The sequence below is a fragment of the Rhipicephalus sanguineus genome, chromosome 6 (genome assembly GCF_013339695.2).
Source record: "Rhipicephalus sanguineus isolate Rsan-2018 chromosome 6, BIME_Rsan_1.4, whole genome shotgun sequence".
Classification (NCBI taxonomy): Eukaryota; Metazoa; Arthropoda; class Arachnida; order Ixodida; family Ixodidae; genus Rhipicephalus; species Rhipicephalus sanguineus.
In genome coordinates, this window is record NC_051181.1 from 78,522,471 (window position 1) to 78,543,736 (window position 21,266).

Below are 21,266 nucleotides of genomic sequence, written 5' to 3' on the forward strand. Positions count from 1 at the left end.
CGACCACCTTGTGCACCTCAAGCGCACAGGCGTTCTTGCATTTCGCACCCATCGAAGTGCGGCCGCCGTGGCTGGGAATCGAACCTGCGCCCTCGATCACCTTACGTGCAGAAGGGCGCACGTAAGGTGATCGCAGAAGGGCGCGATACAACAGAACAGAATTAAGCAGAAGGGCGCGATACAACAGTACATAAAAGGAAAAGAATGGACACGGGACGACGCGCTACTAGCAACTGAAAATTTTTTTATTCAGGAAAGGTCACCCCTCTATCAGTTTGCAAGAAGGGGAGATAGCCTTTCTAGAACGTCACTTGACGTAGGCATGCTGTGCGCAAGGTTTTAGTTTTTCGTTTGTTGACTCGTTGGGGTTGATATGATTGCACGGGGGATAAATATGCCTTTCCTGAATAAAAAAAAATTTTCAGTTGCTAGTAGCGCGTCGTCCCGTGTCCATTCTTTTGCTTTTGTGTACTGTTGTATCGCGCCCTTTTGCTTATCATGAACCAACACCAACTCGCCCAACTTTTTACCTTACTGACTCCTCGTATCTCTTGGAAATGTCATTATACCACAGCGGCGAGTATACGATTCAGCGTGAGTCTAGTTATGCAGTTATGAAATATATTCCGCTTACTTGAAGAGACGAAAAATCTTTGGAACACGGGGTGCTTGCTGGAACCGACATTCTGCATGTCGGAGCAAGACAAGTCCGCTTGTCGAAACGTCGGCTCCAGCAACACCCCGTGTTCCAAGCATTTTTCATCTCTTCAAGATTCCATATTCCTCTGAACTTCTAACTTATTTGAATCCCGCTTACTTGTATCTTGTTCATCTTGAAATTTATGAGCGCATGCGTATTCGGTTAGCTGTATTAGCTTACTGCATAAAGAACGAACACCCGTTCTCGTTCGCTGTATTCTTGAATCCACCTGCGGTCTGTGCGTGTACGAACGTTTCGACAATGCAAAAGTTGTTGCGACAGCTGCGCAAAAGTCGTAGTTCCTCCTGGAAGGTTTGTTAGTCGCAATAAGCATTACATTTTGTTTATTAGTCGAGGCATGCGTGTCTTTTGTACTCATTGTATCACGCTTAAAAAAACATTTTCTTTTGGTTTTTGCGGGAAAGGAAATATAATTCGTATAGGCTGACTTCAGGATGCATTTTGAGTGAGCTTTGCTAAAAAAAAAAAAGATAAGGCAGCTTCGTACTAGTGGTGCCAAGCATGAAGGAAGTGCGGAGCTGGGTAGTCTTTGTTTCTTTTCGGTTGTCTATTTCTTTGCTCCTCTCTTTCTTTCTTTTTCTCTTTTTGGTTTTTTTTTCTGTCTACTTTCCCTCTCTTTATTTCTATTTATTTGTTCGCCTCTCTTTATCTATTTCTTTGTCTCTCTTGCTCTTTCTAGTTTTCTTCCTATTTTTTCTCTTTCTTTCTCTCTCTTTCTATTTCTCGCTCGCTTCCTCTTTTTTTTCTATTTTTGTACGTTGTTTTGCCGGCCCCCTAAAGTGCTCCCCACTTATCATCATCCAGGCGCTCGGAGAACAAGAGCAAGAAGACTTCTCCTTGGCGCGAGCGCGCGCTCAATATGCTACAGATGTCTATGCTAGTCGTGGTTTGCAGCACCCGCTACCTGCACTCCCCGCCACCCTTCCAGACTGCAGTTATTCAAGAGTGATATTACGGCATGAGAATATTCTACGTGGGTCCTGCCTAAACCGCCTGTTAGCCTCACGATTCCTGGGATTACGAGGAAGTCCCTCGTTTCATCAATTGGCCTGAAACAACTGACCCTACATCACATATATATACAACGTACGGCGATTATCTGCACGTGTACACCGATGGTTCTACCACGTTACATACCTCTGCTGCAGCCTTTGTCATGCCACATATGATTATCTCTCGACGGTACAAAGTAGACCACAAGACCACATCAACTGCCGCAGAGTTTGTTGCTATCCAGGAGGCAATAATATTCATTTCTGGAGAGCAGCCTCATGCGTGGGCGATATTCTGCGATGCCAAACCCGCTTTGCAAACCATTAATTGCGTCTTGAGACAAGGCCCATATCATAATTTAGCTACAGAAATTGCCGAGCTTCTTCAGGTTGCTTCAATAAATGGCCACCTCATCACTTTCCAGTGGATTCCTGCGCACTGTGGCGTGATGGGAAACAAGGAGGCAGACACTGAAGCCAAAAGAGCCTTAAAGGGGTCATGAAGCACCCCTTGGGCTTGTTGAAAAAACACAACCTGCGGAAAGCTGACACGCCTATGAACTGCTATGCAAAATATTACAGTCGTGCGCGCCGCGTAAAGGCCACAAGCGGAGCGCGAAGTTGCCGTTTCCTCAGGCGCCCTCTTTTCAAACAGAGGCCGGTTCTCACTCTCGTCAGTGGGCGGGGCGTCTGCATGTTGACGTCGCGGAGACATAGCATGCTTATTGGCCGATAGCCGGATGAGATGCGCTTCTTGCCACGGGGTGCCGCCACTTGCCCGCGCCGCACTTCTCAGTCTGCTAACTTTACACGCTAGCCGCACTCGCGCATGCGAATCACAGCGGAAGAGCGATCGCGTTTCATGACGCGCGCTGACGTAACTTCTTACCCCCGTGCCACCCCTCCCTGTCTAGCTTTCAGTGCGCTCGTCGGCACGAGAAAAGAGAAAAAGCGCTGAAAGCGTGCGCCAAACCCCCGTAACTCCGCTGATTCTTGACGGATTCGAGAGATTTTTTTGGGCAATCGATTCGGGAGGCAGTAAACTCCGATACTAAGGTCATTAGATCATTACTTGGAATAGTGGTTCATGACCCCTTTAAACAGTGCCCCTGAAGTGCGCATTGCGTTTTCACGACCAGACACGAACGCGCTGCTTCGGTGCGTAATGTGCAGCTTCACACTTCGGCACTGGTCCAAACCGGAACGACGACACCGGCGGTTGCACAAATGGGGACCGGAAACGAAGTTCCGCATGCCTTGTAAATTAAAGCATCACATCGCAAGTATGATTCACCGTATTCGTCTAGGGGTGGCCTTCACAAGACGTTATACACACCTATTCGGCTGCAATGACACCGGTCCCAAGTGTGATCACTAGAGGCCGGATTTTTAGGCACTAAAAAAGTGCGTTTTAGGCGCCAAAAACAGGCAGGCAAAACAACATTTTAGGCCTTCAAAGTCGTAAATATAGGCACAATACATTTTTAAACGAATGCAAAAAAATTTGAAGCGATGACGTGCGCGACGTCTATCTACGGAAGGAACACTAAAAAAAAAAAAAACGTTTTTGTTATGCTGGCACAAAGGCGTCAACAGTTGAACATAGCCGTGCAATTGTCCCATAAAACTGCTCCACTAATGACAATCTATTGGCTTAATTCAACAAGCACACTGCTCACAGTAATGTCCAATGGCCACTGTCGCTTAAAGAAGCGTCGCATACAGTGAAACAGGCACGAAAAACAATACTTAAATGCCGGGAATATTGATTTAAAAAAGCGCTACTTTGTCTGCCTGCCGCAGTTAAATTAACACACAACAAAAACATGCAAATGATAAATGTGAGAGAGACGACGATTTATTAAAACATTAACGTGCTATACATGAGGACTGTGAGGCACGACTCTGCCGATTTCTTCATATACAATAACATTATCTTAATTGTAAAGGCAGGACGTCCCAAGGTGAAAGCGTTTGTCCAATACACTTCCAGCCATTTGAAGTGCACCAGTTCTAAGAAATCTGGTTGGAGAGCACGCGGAATGTAGTCTAAGAATCACTGTGAAAATTGTGGTAACAATAGCTAACTACCACCATCTCCAGATTTCTTGATTCAAAATTGTGCCTCTTGTCACTCAGAATCAGCTTGTACGCTGAGAAGGAACGTTCGACGTCCACAGATGTTATTGGAGCGTAGTTGTATTTGGGAACATTTGATGGCTTCACCGACACTGGGATCCTTGTGTGCTCACCAGCAAGGACTCCAGAAACTTCTGTAAGTACAGAAAATCCCTCGTTTTTGTCCAAGGCCAACTCCAACTTCGCACGCGCCTTTTCGGTGACTGGTCCTTGAGGAACGGCGGCGATTCTTTGCTGTGCATCGAGAATAAGCGCAATGTTCGTAATTAGACGTTCCCCCGAACTTTCAAGTTTCTTGATAGTGTTAGCGAGAAAAGTGAAGTTGGTGCACAAGTAGGCGAGGTCTCCTTGCAGGCTATCCACAGAGAGGACAGCTTGAGCCTTCCTAACTGCAGCACTCTCGTCACCTGAAAAGCCGTTAATCACAGCCTTGATGTCCCAAAAGTAGGAGTTGTAATACTCAACAGTTTCACGCCATGTTCCCCAACGTGTGACGATGGGCTCTGGCGGAAGGGGCACGTCCGGCAACTTCTCCTTGAATGAACGCACGCGAGAAGGTGCCTTCAGAAACACGGCTTTGACTGAAGCAATAAGCTCGTTGACGTCAGTGAAGTGCTTCCTCAGTTCTTCACAAGCACGGTGGAGTGCGTGCGCTAGGCATGTGACATGCACCATCTGCGGGCAGAAGGTCTTCAGCAGACGAGCTGCCTTGTGCATGTAGGCTGCGGCGTCTATGTAAAGCAACAGAACCTTGGCGCCGTCGACTCCTGCAGGGTACAGAACCTTCAGGGATTCGTTTACAAAGTATGCTATAGACTCCCCATTTGTCCTCTCCAAAGGCTTCGAACACACAAGGAAAGCCCTCGTCTTCTCGTGAGCTGCTAGCTTCCCAGCTAGAAAGTGAGCGACAAAGCGCCCCTTGACGTCTGTTGTTTCGTCTACGGATATCCAAATGCAGGAGTCACCAAGCTCTTCTCCGATTCTCTTCAATGTTTCTTCATACAAAGGCCGGAGATGGTTCCTCCGCAACGTAGACTCAGATGGCACGTTTTGGTTGCAATATTTCTGTAGGAATTGTTGCAGCACAGGATATTCAATTTTGACCCAAGGGATATTTGCAGCCACTAGGGCAGCGCACAAATCTGCGTTGAAAGCGTTCGTCCTGTCTTCATTGAAGGCTGCTGTCAAAAAAGACTGTTTCGTTGTTGAAGGCTTGTCGCGCTTTACCTTTGCCAGGTGGCCTTCCGTCTTTTCATGCTGTGTCAGGTGGTACTTTTTCTCGCAAGGAATCTGCGCAAATACGTTAGGATCTCTTAAACACGAAACGTATGTTCCATGTCACTGCATCGATAAACACGCTAACATACTAAGCATCCTGACATGCTAGCACTACATAAATTACTACAATAAGCGTAAGTAAAAATTTCAAATTCCACAGCGAAGTGCTCGAATCTCCCTGCCGGCCCCGCCACGTGGTCTAGTGGTTATGGCACTCGATTGCTGACCCGAAGGTCGTGGGATCGAATCCCGGCCACGGCGGCTGCATTTTCAATGGAGGCGAAAATGTTTGAGGCCCGTGTACTTAGATTTAGATGCACGTTAAAGAACCTCAGGTGGTCGAAATTTCCGGAGCCCTCCACTACGGCGTCTCTCATAATCCTATCGTGGTTTTGGGACGTTAAACACCAGATAATATTATAATCTCCCTGCCGCGTCCTATTTGATGGTAGAACTAAACTTGAGCATAGAGCCGCCACGCGCGTCATACGACCACAACGTCCTTGAAGCGCAAGAAGCTAATATAATACCTAATAATAATTTGACTCAGCATACGCACGGTCTGCAACGTCACTCCGCTAAATTCAATGGTGGCAAGTATTAAAGCACCTCGGCAGCGGATAAGCTGCAATAATTCACTCGAATGCTAACTTGGTGTGGCGTGCCTTGGTAATTTTTGCTAACACCCTCATTTATTTAGCCGTGCAGCAACCACGTGCATCTCATGTTAACGAATTGTTAGCGCACAGCATAAAACACGCTTCGTACATCAGCGTTATCCTTTTGAAACATCGTCTTTCAGTATCAACGGATCAGCTGGTCGTTCGATCAACAAATCTCTCAATGTTCACTTAATGCAGCACACAGGCATGGTACATACTGTTGTGACTCGCTACAACAGCGTTTCTAACACATTTCGTCCTATTAACTTCAATGGCAATGAAAGTTTAGAACTTCATAGAGAAAGCTAGCACGCAATATAACCAACGTTTGAACAAAAACACACACCCAAAGGATCGCTGTTTGCGCTTTTCGAAACAATGCAGATGCCTCCTTCCGTTTGCTAGCGCAAGGGACAGTATATGCGAAAACCAACAGCAAATCCCAGCCATGACGGCTATATGTCAACAAACGCATCGCAATGGACGACTTCATAGTTTCGCATAACGAATGAAACACTCACGCAACGTAAATGCATGTCGGCTCACCTTTTTTGCGCACGGTTCGCAAAACACGGTCTCTCCACTTATCCTGTACCATGGCGAGTTATGCGTCCACTGTCGAATCAACGCACTCCTTGGTGTCTTCCTCTTCGGCATGGCTGAGAAGGGCAGAGCAGTAGCAGATATCCAGACTGCTAAAAGTGAGATGCCTTCCACTGGCCTGGTCGAATCGCGTAGATCCAATTTCAACCTTGGCGGTGAACATCTCAAGAGGTAAATTACAAACAAAACAAAAGTTGCGTACACATCGCTTCTTGTTGCGATAGCAATTATATGGAACCTCTTGGCGGGTTTTCTCCGCGGCCTCATGTTAGGTATAAAGTCCAAATTGATAGCGTGGTCTACCCTTCGGTAAAAGCATGCGAGCGTGGGCGACGAACCTGGCGGAAGCAGAGATGAAACGTGCCGGCCATTTGCGTGGCACGGAGGGCGCATTGCGATAGCATCATCAAGACTGCAAGGTCTGCGCGTCGATTGCTCCTCAACCATAGAGCAAACGTGCCACCCGTCTTCCCTCTGCCGAAGGAGCATGGGCGCCGGATGAGCGGGGGGGGGGGGAGGAGACGTTGTCATCGTACGAGCGGCAAGTGTGAACTTTAGAAGAATTGACGGTATGGCAAGTTGGAATTGGTTATGCAATTCGAAAGGGGCAGAGCGAAAACGAGGACACGAGAAGTACTACACACATTTTATATTTTGGAAACAGATGACACAACTCCTGTGTCAGTGTAAGCGCGGCCGCTGCACGGCCGCTGCGTGAAGCATGCTGATCCAGACAAAGCAGGGCTCCTGCCCGCGTGCTCTCGTCGCGTAGCAGGGGCGCCGCTGCAGTAGCGCGGACAGCTAGATCCCTCACGCTCGTTACGGGTGAGATGGCAGGCCGCCCCTCGTGCGTTTCCATCAAGTGGATGCGCCCTGACAGCTCTCTATGGTTTCGCATTCGCCAACCGCTCGCGCCATGTCATCGCGGAGGCGTATATGCTGGCCGGTGTGACCCATCTCACTGCTGCTAGCGGTTGTTTTCCGGGATTCGGTTGAGCTACAGAAATGGGATATACGGCTCTGCGTTAAGCTAGAGGACTAGGTTGAACCCCATAGAGTTTTAAAAGGTCAATATTGCCCGGTAACTTGAATAACGGTTTCAAGCTGCACTTGAAAGCGAAATTTGAGGTTAAATAGTGCTCATATAGGCGCCGTTTTTGAAAATAGGCATTTATAGGTACTTATAGGCTTTTAAGCACGAACCTCAAAAATAGGCATTTTTAGGCACCATAAAAACACTATAAGAGCCCTTATTAACCTCTAATTCATGCTCATATATCAAAGTGGCACGATAGGAACGCAAGGAACAAAAGAGGCATTTGCCTAAAATCCGGTCTCTAGTGATCACTGTCAAGTGCCAGAAACACTTGAGCACATATTTTCTACCTGCCCAGCATATGCACTTGACCGACAGAAATTGGTTTCCGCGACTGAACGATTTTATAATAGGCCCTTAACTGATGAGGTTGTGTTGCGCCCTTGGCCTGACGCCAACAGTGCAACTGTGGTCGTACGAGCGGTCACAGCTTTCCTACAGGCCACTGGACTGGATGCACGGCTCTAGCGCTGCGCCAACTTGACGGGACTGTATATACTCACCTCTCTAACCCACCATCATCATTCATCACTCTTTTTTCTCCCCTTCCCCTCCCCCCGTGTAGAGTAGCAGGCTAGAGCATCCTATCACTCAGGCGGACCTCTCTGCCTTTCTGTAAACAAACCTCTCTCTCTCTTTTTCCTACGCCAGGCTACGATATCATACGGTGACACCATAAGACAGCATGCGATAGCCCGGCCCCCTAAAGTGCTCCGCACTGAAAACCAGCATATTGCATAAAGAGTTTTCCTGGTTGATTAGTATTATTGTAAAGTTACGCCCCTAGCTTCACCTAGAACAGACGTAATTAAGTTTATTACGCTTTTTTACGAGCACGTACACACCATTAAGGGAATAAAACAAGTAGAACAAGTGATAAATAAATTGCTTTTGTTGTGATAGCATTTATATGGACACTCTCGGCTGAATTTTGCCGTCGCCGTCATGCCCCGGATATGTATATGTATGTACATATAAATAAATACCACAAATAAAAATAATTAAGAAGAAAAATATCGAAGCGCTCGACCGTGGTTTCGAACCTACGACCCCTCGCTTCTCAGCTCGCTGCCTTAGACAATTACGCCATCCCTCTCTTTCTTGCTTTATTGCCTATGTACATACATACAGCAGTGACAAACAAATATATACCGAACAAAGAACAAAAAATACTTGGGTGTTCTACTGGATGATTATTGTGACAGTGAACCGTACCGGCGGCGTCAGGCCGCTGAACTGCTAGAAAAAACTCAGCAATTCAAGGGTTTTAATCTACCAGTTTTCGCCAGAGCAACCTTTTCTAACATATTTTTCGTTAGTAAGCTCTGGTACGTGCTTCACGTACTGCACTGTTCGTGTGTGAATGTAGTACAAGAGCTTCACCGAATATTTGCTGTTTTCTTGTGGGGTTCTTCTTGGGAGCGAACAAGTAGAACTAACCGTTTCAGACGGGTTCGCTCTGGTGGCCTTAGTCTGTGGCATTTGTATCTGCGTCAGTTAGTTAACCGGTTCATGTTCTTCCGAAATAATCGAGACCCGTTCATACGTACTGTTCTACAGCTTAGTCTTGTGAGGCTGTTACCGGAACTGGTGGTGGCTTCTGGCAACATGAAAACAAACGTTGAAAGAAGTAGCTAATTCGTGTCTCTTTTTAAAAACGCGTTTTTCTTTGGAATATCTCTCTTCTGTTTCCCGTAAAAAGTTATACAAAGATCTAGTAGATACAATTCTTCCTGTTCCTTTTTATAGAGCAATGTACCGTGTAGGCCCAGGTCAGAATGTCTTAAGCCGAGTAAAACAAATGGAGGTAACACCTGCAGTAAAATCCTTTTTCTTCAAATTACACAGTACAACATTGCCTGTGAAAACATGGATGCAGGAAAAGGGCTTATTCGTTCCTTGGGGAAACCTTTGTTTACTCTGCAGGAAGCCGGAGACAATCGAACATGTTTTTCTTGACTGCTGGGATGCGTTCTTTTTTTGGGGCGTTCTTCAACGGACTTTAAAAAAGGATTTGCCCCTTGGCGCCTACGGTATCAGATTTGTCCCGGTTGAAAATGAGGAAGGGGTACCGCTCGATCTAGTCATGTTACTGGGCCTGCACAGTATATGGCAGTCAAGAATGGCGGTGCGCCATGCTGATATTAATGCACGTCTGGTTCGACACTAATTCTTCGAGTCTATATGTTCATTTGTGGAAACACAAAAGGTCCAGCAACATGTACAGGATTGGCTTCATCAAGTAGAAAGCCTTCTACAGATGAAGCAATTTTAAGAAGCAATTACGCCATCCCTTATTCGTTCTTCACGATACTAATGGCAGAATACAAACGCACGCGGCGTTGGGTCAACGCACGGGACGCCACACGTGGCGAAATTAAAATTATGTGAGACGCGGGCCATGCTGCATCGTTCCCCGCGCTGCGTTTGTGTCTTATCGCCGGCGACCCGCGCTAGTTTTCCATTTCGGGGTTGTAGCATCACGCCGCTCGTGGCCAGTCGGCCAGGGAAAAAGAAGAGCGTCCCGTGGCTCGTGGCGGCGCGCGCCAGTGGGAACGCTTTGGTTCTTGTAGACTTATGCCACAGGAGGGAAGAAACGAGACGGCTGAACCAGAATCACAGTATGTATGTTACAACGCGACCACAATCCTGAGGCTAAAATTACTGCGCAAACGCAGAAGACACCCACGAAGAAAAGAAACGTACTACACAAGCGCTGACTAACAACTGCTTTATTCTTTCATACGCCAATGCATATATAAGCCCAAGGCAACTTACCGCACATGCGCACACAACAATAGCGCTAAACCGAAACGTGCAACTAGGATGATAGTGTATTAGATACGCGAAGGCATGAAATTATATTGAGATATGTGCAGGGACAAAAAAGTAAAGAAGAAGTAAGAAGCACAAAGAAGTGCATTTGCGCTGTAATTTTAGCATCAGGAATGTGTACAAACTAGACCCAAATGAAGTTTTGGTTTAGTGACCATAATCGACGACCGCAGGGAACGTGAGCCGTGGCTTTACGTGCCACTGCCAAGCGTCTCCTTTCTTTCCTTCTCTTGAGGTAGCGCGCACTGCAGGTTTGTTTGCCGCCCAAAGGAAGGCGCTACAGGGCCTTGGGACAACGCGAGCGCGAAAGTCCGGGAGGGGCTTGCGTTCTGCGCATGCGTCCTGGCGGCTCGCAAATTTCTTGGGTCCCCAATTCTAAAACTGTCTAGTGTTTCGCCGGAGTTAAGATGTGCGCCTTCGATTTTTGCTTTGACATACACGGCGTCATCGACCGTGCTCGCACGATTATCTCTTAAGCGGGAGTTTTGTACGCAATGTGCTTTCACCGCAAAGTTTGCGTTGAAGCTATAGACCACAAGAAGATCACTTTCCTCGCGGCAGCGGCTGCGTTTGCGAAAGCAGTGATCTGCTAGCTAGACGAGCCAAAGTATGGGGTTAGTTGAAGCAACAACTGTGACAGTTAGCGCTCTAACTGCTTCTAGCTGCTTGTCGTTCTTCCTGTGACATTCAAATTTCTTGCTATCGCATTCATTGCTTAGCCCTTCAGGCGAAACTGTGACTTTTCTCAGCGGGCAGTCCTACCACCCGCTTTTTTTTCTTTCCGAGCAGCTTTCCTGGAGGCAAACTCGTAAAAATGGCTATTGCCCTTAATGTATTCTCCTGCAGACAAGCTGAGACAGCAGCAAGGAACGAAATGACTGGCAATAAGATGAGTGCTCATCCGGTTGCCTGTCATTTCCTTATTTGCTGTCGTCTATATCCTTCATGCTCAAACTGAGCTGCGCTGTAGCAATGCGACATTATGACGCACCAACATGCCCAATCTTCAGTACTTGTCAAGCTGACAGAAATATGCACTTCCGGCGAGAAACGTCCTACAATACCACCATGACCAATTTAGAGAACAGTTTCGCTATGCAATAGTTACTGCCTTAATCAGCTTGCCAAGTGCTTTCCCAGAGCAGCAGTTAATTATTATGTGTCCTCCTGGTGACAGAGTGATGTTCAACTCAAATGTTCTCCACTGGCAGCTTCTCCCTGTACAGATCGACCACCGCGTGCGCACCGATAAAGCAGGAACCAGCTTTCACAAATCATCTTGAGAACACTGCAAATGTACGTTAACGCTATTCAACATTCGTTTAAAACTACAGGTTAGCGGTACAAAAAACACACACTGCGGTGTTTACACTGTTGCCTTGCCGCCGCAGCACTGATCGTTCAGCGATGTACTTTCAATGCCCAGCGTAGAGAGGCAACCGCTCGCGACTGTATATATACACATATACTCTACGTTCTGCATTATCATCTCTGTCTACAAAGCCTTCTAATGTAGGGTAGCAAAGTGAATGTTTCACCCAGACTAACCTTCCAGCGTTTCACCCTTCTTTTGCGACGGGATCTATCTGCGCTTTCTCTGAGCTTTCTCTACGCTTAGTGTGCGCAAAATTAAGGGAAATAAAGTGCCGTGGCAAACATGATTTTGCAAGGTACTCATACAGAAAAAATCCACACTAAAAGTACTACTTCTTTGGGAGTCATATACGCCAACTATATGCACTCACTATAACCCTTTCTCGTTTTTCCTTCCTTACTTTTCTGTCTCCCCTTACCCCTTCCCCAGTGAAGGGTAGCAAACCGCAAAATTTTCTTCTGATTCAACCTCCCTGCCTTTCACTTAAAGGTGTACTGATACAAAATTTCGTGGCCGAGGTAGCCTGCGGAATCGATTCCCGTGAACATGCGTATATCATCTGCAAAATATCAGCAGCGAATATAGTATGGAGGGTATTTTAAGTGAATTGTGAAGTTTTCGTGAGCGATCGACACCCTCGCGCTATTGACACCCTGAAAGGTGACCCTCGGTGGCCCCCCTATTTCCCTCACGTGACCGCGCTGCAACAAGTTATGATGACGTCATAGCCGCCATTTTTTTCGCCGCGTTCTCTCCAGCAGCCTACTTCTCGGCGGCTGCTAGCGAACCGCGCGGAAGTGCGTCGCAGTGCTGTGTGCTGACGTCATCGAGCGCTGCAACCGCTAGGTGGTGATAATTGCAGCCGGAGGCTTGTCGTTATTTAAACCGAAACTGACACTGGCCGGTAATGAGGAGCCTGTAATTAATTATCTGTCGCGCGCTTCAGCAAGCGATGTTCCGTGTTATGACTAATAGGCCCCCAGCAACACAGTGCAGCAAAAAAAAAAAAAAGTCGCCCGCATCTTCACACGGGGGAACTCGAGTAAATGCGTCGCAGAGGGGTGGGGGTATCGCGTGAATGTTGCATAATTGGGTATGGTTTGGGAATGCCTAATTATTACACGATGCGCACACCAATTACGACTTGAACGGCTCCAGCGTGCACGAAGTTCCGGGTCCGCAGCTCGCTTCAAACGCTTGCGTTCAGCGTCGTATGCTCGTCTCTTCGCAGTATTGTCTTCTGCGTTGCTTGCTGTTGTTGACGCCGACGATAATGAGGGTAGGGTAACGTTGCCTTCAACGAGTGGTGGGACGCTGATTGAAGGTACTGTTGCTTCCATCGCATCTACTCGAGTCAAGCAAAAGGTCAAGTCAAGCGAAAGCCTAGTAAAGACGCCCTTGACTGAATTCCGAACGCGCGATCCGCCGCTTATATACACACCGCCCGCGTTCGATCGAGAGGAGGGAGGGACGGAGAGGAGGGAGGAAGGGAGGGAGAGGCCTGCTGCCGGCACGAGACGAGCCGAGCATGCGAGGGAGGAAGATGGGAGGCTTGCTGCCGACACGAGACGAGCCGAGCATGCGCAGTGGGGGTGTGGGCGGCGGCCGACGCCGCAGGTGCGACTAAGAAATGCTCCACATTTAAAACGTGAGGCCAGCATTTTTGTGAGAGTACCCCTTTAACCTTACTATCTCGAGCGCTGAATGGAGGGATACTTTTTTAGATGCGAAGCAGCTTTTGCGCTGGGCTGTGTCCGTAGTTCCATTGGCGACCGTCCGCTCTCTACCACCTAGCATAGCCATCTGAGCGCGCGCTCGCGCCAAGGAGAAGTATTCTTCCTCTTGTACTTCGACCGCCTTGATGATGATACGGGCAGAGCACTTTAGGGGCCCGGGCTGCCGTATGCTGTCCTAGCTTGGCGTAACGCAGACAAAACCATGTGTGCTGGCACGCACTAACGCGTTCGCGCCTGTGTAAGGGGCGCGTAAGACGCTGTGGCCTCTCCCCCTTACACTCTCTCAGCAATCACGTGATGGCGTCGGGGAACGAGATTCTGCAGACGCGCGATGAACCTGTGTGGCGCGCTCCAACAGGAGTTCGGGACGAGTAACAGCAATAGCAATTACAGTGAATTCATGGTGCGCTCCACTTGCAAGGACGCTTAACATCAGGCAAGGCGCGCGTGATGAACGGAACTTTAGGTCGACCCATGCGCTGCTTCGCATCCCCACATGATTCCCTTTAGTGGGAGATGGTGTAATATTTGTTTCATAATATATAAGCTAAAAAAAAGAGGGTCAGGGTTTAGGGGTAGTAACGGAAGAAAACAGGGTCGCATCCATAGAACACATAAGCAAGAACAAAATACGAAGCATGGCCTCCTGGGACGTAAAGAGCAACCAAGTAATCGAAGACGAAAGTAGAAATTTCCACCACAAGCTAATGCCTTACTGTGTTCCATTAGCTAAGCCCGCCACGGCTTTGCATGCAGTTCGAGCACTGCGACTATGTTTTTCATTTTGCGAATGAATAACTATAGGTGACTTTCATGGGTATGCCATCATTAAAGAGCAGTTCTACAAATATTCCCCGCTGATGGACAAAAAATACCGAGCGTTGCAAACTTTACACGCATTTGCCTGGTATTCCCTTGCAAAGCAAAATCTTGGGTTTGGTTCAAGCCTGTCATTCATGTTTCCCACGCTGCATAGCTTCGTTATGGAGTTCCATTAGGGCACACTTTCCTGGCTTTAACTCTGAAAGCAAAATCGCGCGTTCGCTTCAAGCTTATTCTTTGTCTTTCCTGTATGCAACCTCGTAATGGAGTCCCATTATAGGGCTTCACGCCCGCCCTCTACGTCAAAGCATCGCATTCAGAGCGTCCCGACAGACTGTCATTGAACGTCGGATCGCGTTAGGGCTCTATCACATTACGTCTATTAAGTTACATCCACCGAGGCCTCCTCCGAAGCGCTGTGACACAGCCTGGGTCTCTCCTAGGCGCCTTACAGCTGCTTGCTGCTGATGCACAGAACGTCGCTGCGCTGCTCTTGTTTAAGCGAAGCTTGTTACGAGTTACATATTTCTGTGGCGGCGGCGTATACTACTTACACAAGCTTGTATGGTATGGTTACTTGTTGCGGCAACCGTACACAATCCTGCTTTCCCCACTATCTTTACATCTTTACACACTCCATATCCACATATCCACAGTCAAATACATATCCACAGTGCACTCCATATTCCCAGTGCAAATGCCCGCCGAAATTCGATGAATGCGCAGTTTTGTACAGGCACCGGAATGAAGAAACGAGACTCATGGTTGAGGCATGGCATATCGATAATAATGGTAGCGCACTCCAACTGTCGCTTCCAAGTGTCGCTTAACTCGCACAAAGAATACATCTAATGCCTGCCGGATTGATAGTTATCGCCTAATGCATGGGCATGGGCAGATAAGTTTTCATGCATTCTTTCTTTTCCACCCTTACGTGCCTTTGCAGTCGTTAGTCGGCGTTTCTGGCGTCTTTACGTCTCTCTTGTGTCCGTGTTTGCACGCCCAGTCTTCTATCATGAATGCTTTTCACAGTAATACGGCGTTATCGCATATATGCACCTACTTAAGATCCCATGTATTTCTACGTATACCAGAGCGCGTTAGGTTGAGGAAGCACGGTTTTTCCGAGGGAAATAGTTCCGCGAATTATAACGCATTAGAAGGGTTCACAAGCGTTGCAGCCAAGTTCCCACGACGGCTTCGGCGATGCGTGCAGTTTTGACCGAGGACGAAGCCCTGGCCCAGTGCGTGCTGTTCTTCGTGGGCGGCCAGGAGACCACCGCGTCGATGGTGGCATTCGCCGCACACCTGCTCGCCGTGCATCCCGACGTGCAGGACAAACTGAGGCGAGAAGTGGACGAATGCATCGCGACTCACGTAAGTGGGAGTTCTCGTGCGAGAATTGTAGTTGTTGTTTGAACAGAACTTTCGGAAAGATTCAATACTCTTTGGGCAGCCTAGAATAGGCCTTTATCGTCACTGACTCATGGAAAATACAAGCACAGGATGCTTATTCAGTCCGGGGTCCCGTAGCACGGGACTGGAAAGCGGCCACCTGTTAGAAACTTTGAGTGTACATAAACAGCTTCACGTAAAAAAAAAGTTTTGTAAGTAGTTTTGCAGAAATCTGCTTTACGCAATTGGTTGCAACAAAATAATTTTTGGTGTCACAGAAAGGAGCACCAGCCAAGGGTGAGTTGAAATTCACCCGAAATAGAGAATAGGTGTCAGAGTAAGCACATAACCAATGCGCCCAAAGTCCTATCCACCAAAAGAATGACGCGCTCGGAGACGTATCGCTTCAAGTGAAAATGTTTAGGCGGGGCCTGTAGTTCTATTTCGTTATTCTCTATACAACAGAGCTAGTAATAACGAACGCGCCAGGTTTAAGTCACTTTTATTGTTCTCGGGAGGTGAACGAGTGTCGGTACTGAACCTTTTTTTATACCAAAATAACATTTATTCGAAACGCTGAACGCACACACTCGTTAGCTTCATTTGTTCTCACGCAAAAACTGTAAAACGCGTACTTTTAATTGTCAATATACATTCACTTCAATATATATATATATATATATATATATATATATATATATATATATATATATATATATATATATATATATATATATATATATATATATATATATATATATATATATATGTATGTATGTATGTATGTATGTATGTATGTATGTATGTATATATATATGTGTATGTATACCGTGTGTCCCAGCTATCTTTAGCGAAGGGTTAAAAATACAATATTAGAGGCAGGCGAGTGAAATCACTTGCAAATTACTGACAGTCACCTTGCGCACTACAGACAATTTTTTGTTTGGTAATTAACTGATTTTTTAATTAGGCTTATTGAATTAAATCACTAAATATTGACTGTACGAATAAATGCGGCTTGCAAAGTTCGAGAGCGTCTTCAGAAAACCCAATCCCATTATTTGCGATAAAGAAAGTCTCACGTATACCATTTTTTCCAAGCTGCAAAGAAAGACCGCGAAATACAAAAAGAACCACGTGACTATCGCGTTCGCGCGCCTCGGGAATGCTGCCCTCAGCCGTGGTTTGAGAGAACGAAATCATCTGCGGCCGCGACTCGCCGGCTTCGTTGCAGTGGTAGGCCGATAAGTCGACGGTGGTTTTTTTGGCCCGCGTCAGCCAGTTGGCGCGCATGACGGTGCAAGTTGTAGCGAGCGCGGGCCAAGAAACCACCGTCAACTTATCGGCCTACCGCTGCAACGGAGCTGCCGAGTCGCGGCCGCAGCTTATTTCGTTCGCCCAAACCATGGCTGAGGGCAGCATTCTCGCGGCGGGCGAATGCGCTGGTCACGTGATTCTTTTTGTATTTCGCGGGCTTTGTTTGCAGCTTGGAAAAAATGGTATACGTGAAACTTTCTTTATCGCAAATAATTGAATTGGGGCTTCTAAAGACGCTTACGAGCTTTTCAAGCCGCATTTCTTGCCTACAGTCAATATTTAGCAAGTTAATTAAATAGGCCTAATTAACAAATTAGTTAATTACCAAACAAAACATTGTCTGTAGTGCGCAAGGTGACTGTCAGTAATTTGGAAGTGATTGCACCCGCCTGCCTCTAATATTGTATTTTTAAACCCTTGGCTAAAGATAGCTGGGACACCCTGTATATATAATATATGAATAGTAAGAATCTGCAGTATTTGCATTTCCCAAATCTTGAAAGACTACAGCCCTCCTAAATTACATTTTTAGTTCTTCGGGCTCCCTGTCTTGCGCTTCATTGTCAGATCATGCAGTACCACCTAGCCCAATCCGAGAACCTTTAAGTTTGTAGAAGTTGCATACTCCAGTGCAGATGTGCCCTATAGCAAAGGCAATGGCGCTGTTAACCGAAGGGTAGCAAGCCTAGTGGACTCTTCAAAAGAAATACTCGCGAAAAGTGGGCAGCTCTAGCATCGCCAAGAGGAAAGAGCAGAAGTCGTTTAAAGTGTATGTCCCTTGTGAGTATTGCGTGGGCAATGCAGCCTTACTTTACGCAGGGAAGTGAGCCCAGCATGGACGCGGTGGCGAGGCTCAAGTATCTGCATTGCATCGTCTCCGAAACGCTGCGACTGTACCCTACGGCCCCAAGGTATACTGCCGCGTTTGAGACCGCCGAAGCCGTTTGCAAAATGATAATTATGTCGCATTTCGTCACTGTACCTAATTGTCTCCATCGCCAATTCACGTAATGACTGCTTCGTTACGCCGGCAGCTTGAATATCTGGCTTTTAGCAGTAATTTACATTAGTGGTGCCAAGCCTGAAGAAATAGCGCAGCTGGCTGGCCTTCCTCGCTTATCTTTTATTTTTTTTTAAATTGCTTTCTTCTCTTCGTTTCTCTTTCTCTTTGTTTCTTGTATCTTTTTTTTGCATATGTTGATTTCTATTTCTTTATTTCTATTCCTTCCCTTTCTTTATCTCTCTCTCTTTCTTTGTTCCTCTCTGTTTTTTCTCTCTTTTTCGCGTCTGTTTCTTTCGATATCTTACCCTCTCTTTCATGTCTTTCTCTCTCTTGCTATCTTTTTAAGTCTTTTCCCGTCATATCCCTCTATTTCTCTGTTCCTCTTTTTTTTTCTTTCTTTATCGCTCTCTCTTTCCTTCCCTCTATGTCTGTGTTTTTCTGTCTTTTTATCTTTTTATGTCTTTATTCCCTTCATTTATCTCTATCTTTATCTTCTTCTTCCTTTCTGTCGCTGTCTTTTTTCTCTTTCTTTCTCTCTATTTTGCATATTTTCCTTTCCTTCTCTCTTTTTCACGTGTTCATTTTCGTTTGACGCTCGCGCCTTCTGTACACGGTAGTGGGGCTTGTCCAATACCGGCGGCGCATACTCACCTGAGGAGTTTTTCACTTCACTGTAAAGAGAACAAAGAGAGTGCATGGCAGCTCATGATATTGACCGCTTTTTACGACAGAGCACAAGCAGCTGACAGCTTAAACAGCTTAAAAGCTTGCTTGATTTTGATGCATTCATTGGCAAGTTGTATCGTGAATTAATCGCATAAGCTGCCATCAAGTGCGTTATTTTTAAAAATACAAATGTCATCACAGATTATTCTGCAACTCTATCCCAGCCAGACACCATGATGATCAGTGCATATTCTGGTGCACCACTTATTTCATACGTGGCGGTAGGTAGTAGTGTGTTATAAAGTCCCTGAAAAATAGTGCATTACGGCTGTGGTCAGTCATGGCAGCATTGCATCTAAAAAAAAAGTTATCCGTTCGTTGTGTATGGCCCTTCTTCAAAACCACTCTGGAGAGTGACCAGCTCAGCCACCATGTTAACACAATTATCAGTCTAGTCTGCTTTGCCTATCGTGATAACAAAACTTTTACCAGATAAGTTCGAATGGGTATTTCACATTAATAATACTTCATGTCCGGTTGGTTCATGCCTAGAAGTTAAATTTACAATCTGGAACTAATTTGAAGTTACTCATAGTATACTTTGCTCGTTCTGAGTTTTCGCTGCATATAACAAAGACATCAATATTTACGTATGTGCATAATTGAATAAGATGTCTCAGTGCTCTCAAGATGAGAAGGCTAAGATAAACAAAATTTTCCTAAGTTGGAAATTTTGGTCATGTTTCGTGGCCTTAAATTTCTCATGATGTTGTGCGCAAAAAAAAAGGGGGGGGAGGGATGAATGGCTTGCAATAGTTAGCATAGGGCAGAGAGCTATATATTAAGAAGTAACCTCTACCTAAACATGCTATTGCCAATAAATATATGAAATTCAAAAGATACCACTTTATTTTCGTTCGTCGAGTTCTCAACGTCATTCGGGATGCTCGGGAGAAAATGAGATCACACAGTGCCTATACCAAGGTGAAATTCATTACCGCGGCGTCATGCATCAAATAAATATACGAAAAAAAAACGCCAGGCCTGCGCGGAAGGCGCAGCACTGTCACAGCGAAAGCTGGAAGAGCGGCATTTCTAGGGCCCGTTATAAGCTCAATTGTGGCTACTAATACAAGTACACTAGCGACGTACCCACTACACCACAAATCATAATTTTGTGCAGTTGGGAAGCACCCACCGCGACATTATTCGTCACTTTGCGGAGAAGCGGGGCACCATCTGTAAGGCATTATGTGCACTTTGTTGATGCGACGGCTGATGACGATGAAAAATTATGGCTGAGCCCATTGTAATGGGTTGGAAGCTTTAAATGACCCACTAGTCACGTAATTCGCATTGTGTGACGCCCGGTCGTTATTTAACTCTCCCACCATGCTTTATTACATACGTTAACGTGAGAAAGAAAGAGAGAGAGAGAGAGGGGGGGGAATTAACTTTATTGAGACTGAGGAAATGGATCATGAGAGCCTGATGGGCTTCCTTGGCAACCAATAGAATTGCACTTGGGAGGAACCCAGTACGCTATAAATCATCATAATTTTTGTGAAGTAAGAAAGCAGCCACTATGCAATTTTTCGTCATTCTGCGAAGAACCGTGGCACCCGCTAAACACCTGTAAGGCATTATGTGCACTTTGTTGATCCGACGGTTGATGACGATGAAGAATTGTGGCTGAGCCCTTTGTAATGGTTTGGAAGCATTCAACAACGCACTCGTTGCGCAATGCGCATTGTGTGATGCCTAGTTACAGAATTCGCGGTGTGTGACGCCCTGGTTGGTATTTTACTCTTCTCCACACTACATTACATACGTTAATGTTGTTCCTTCCCGGCATGAAGCCTGTGTAGGGTCTTTCTTGCAACGCAGTTTCAAGCACCAGCATGGCTCTGAGGTAGAATACTGGGCTCCCACGCAAAGGGCCCCGGTTCGAACCTCGTTCCATCCTGGATATTTTTTCTTATTTACTTTTTTTTTCTTATTTCGCGCGATACTGGTTACGGACACCGGCGGCGGACAACTACGGCGCCAAAGACGGCCCTCGTTGTGATCTCATAAGAGCTTTCGCTGTAAAATTGGAGCGGCTACGCAATAGTGGTGTGAAGACTGAGAAGACAGCAGAGCTGGCGGCTTTGACCTCGTCTTGTTCCTCCTTACCCTCAGTTCCCTTTCCCGCCACACTGCTTACTATATACTATACCCGACTATGCTATGGTTTACCCTCTCCACTCCTCTTTTCCCTCCTCCTCACCCTTACATCAGTCCTCCTCGCACTGACTTCCCTTTCCATTTCCCCCTTGCTAAACTACACCATACAACTCGGGGGTAATCGCGCTTTTTAACGTACAGGAACTGACTGAATACACCACAAACACAGAGCGCAGACTAACAACTTGTTATATCCAGAGATTTCCGTCACATATATACACAAAGGATGGCATCGCAAAAACCTGAGGCAAGATACAAAATCTCTTTGGACATGCGTATGATAAAAGTTGTTTTTATAAAACGAATTTCTCTTGAGGAAAGATTAATGGATGATGCACTGATACAATCGTCGGCATGTGCCTGCGTCATCGTATAAGATTCCATTATTAGTCGTTCCATT

The 21,266-nt window shown here is 46.4% G+C and overlaps 1 protein-coding gene across 3 annotated transcripts in view; it reads left to right on the forward strand.

Annotated features, from left to right (window-relative positions):
* LOC119397365 (cytochrome P450 3A24) overlaps positions 1-21,266 on the forward strand; it is a 102,105-nt gene that overhangs the window by 14,476 nt on the left and 66,363 nt on the right. For all 3 annotated transcript variants that reach the window (XM_049416819.1, XM_049416820.1, XM_049416818.1), the window contains exons 9-10: positions 15,476-15,636; positions 17,791-17,882. In XM_049416819.1, the coding sequence (XP_049272776.1) occupies positions 15,476-15,636; positions 17,791-17,882 (253 nt within the window). The remainder of the gene's footprint in view (positions 1-15,475; positions 15,637-17,790; positions 17,883-21,266) is intronic.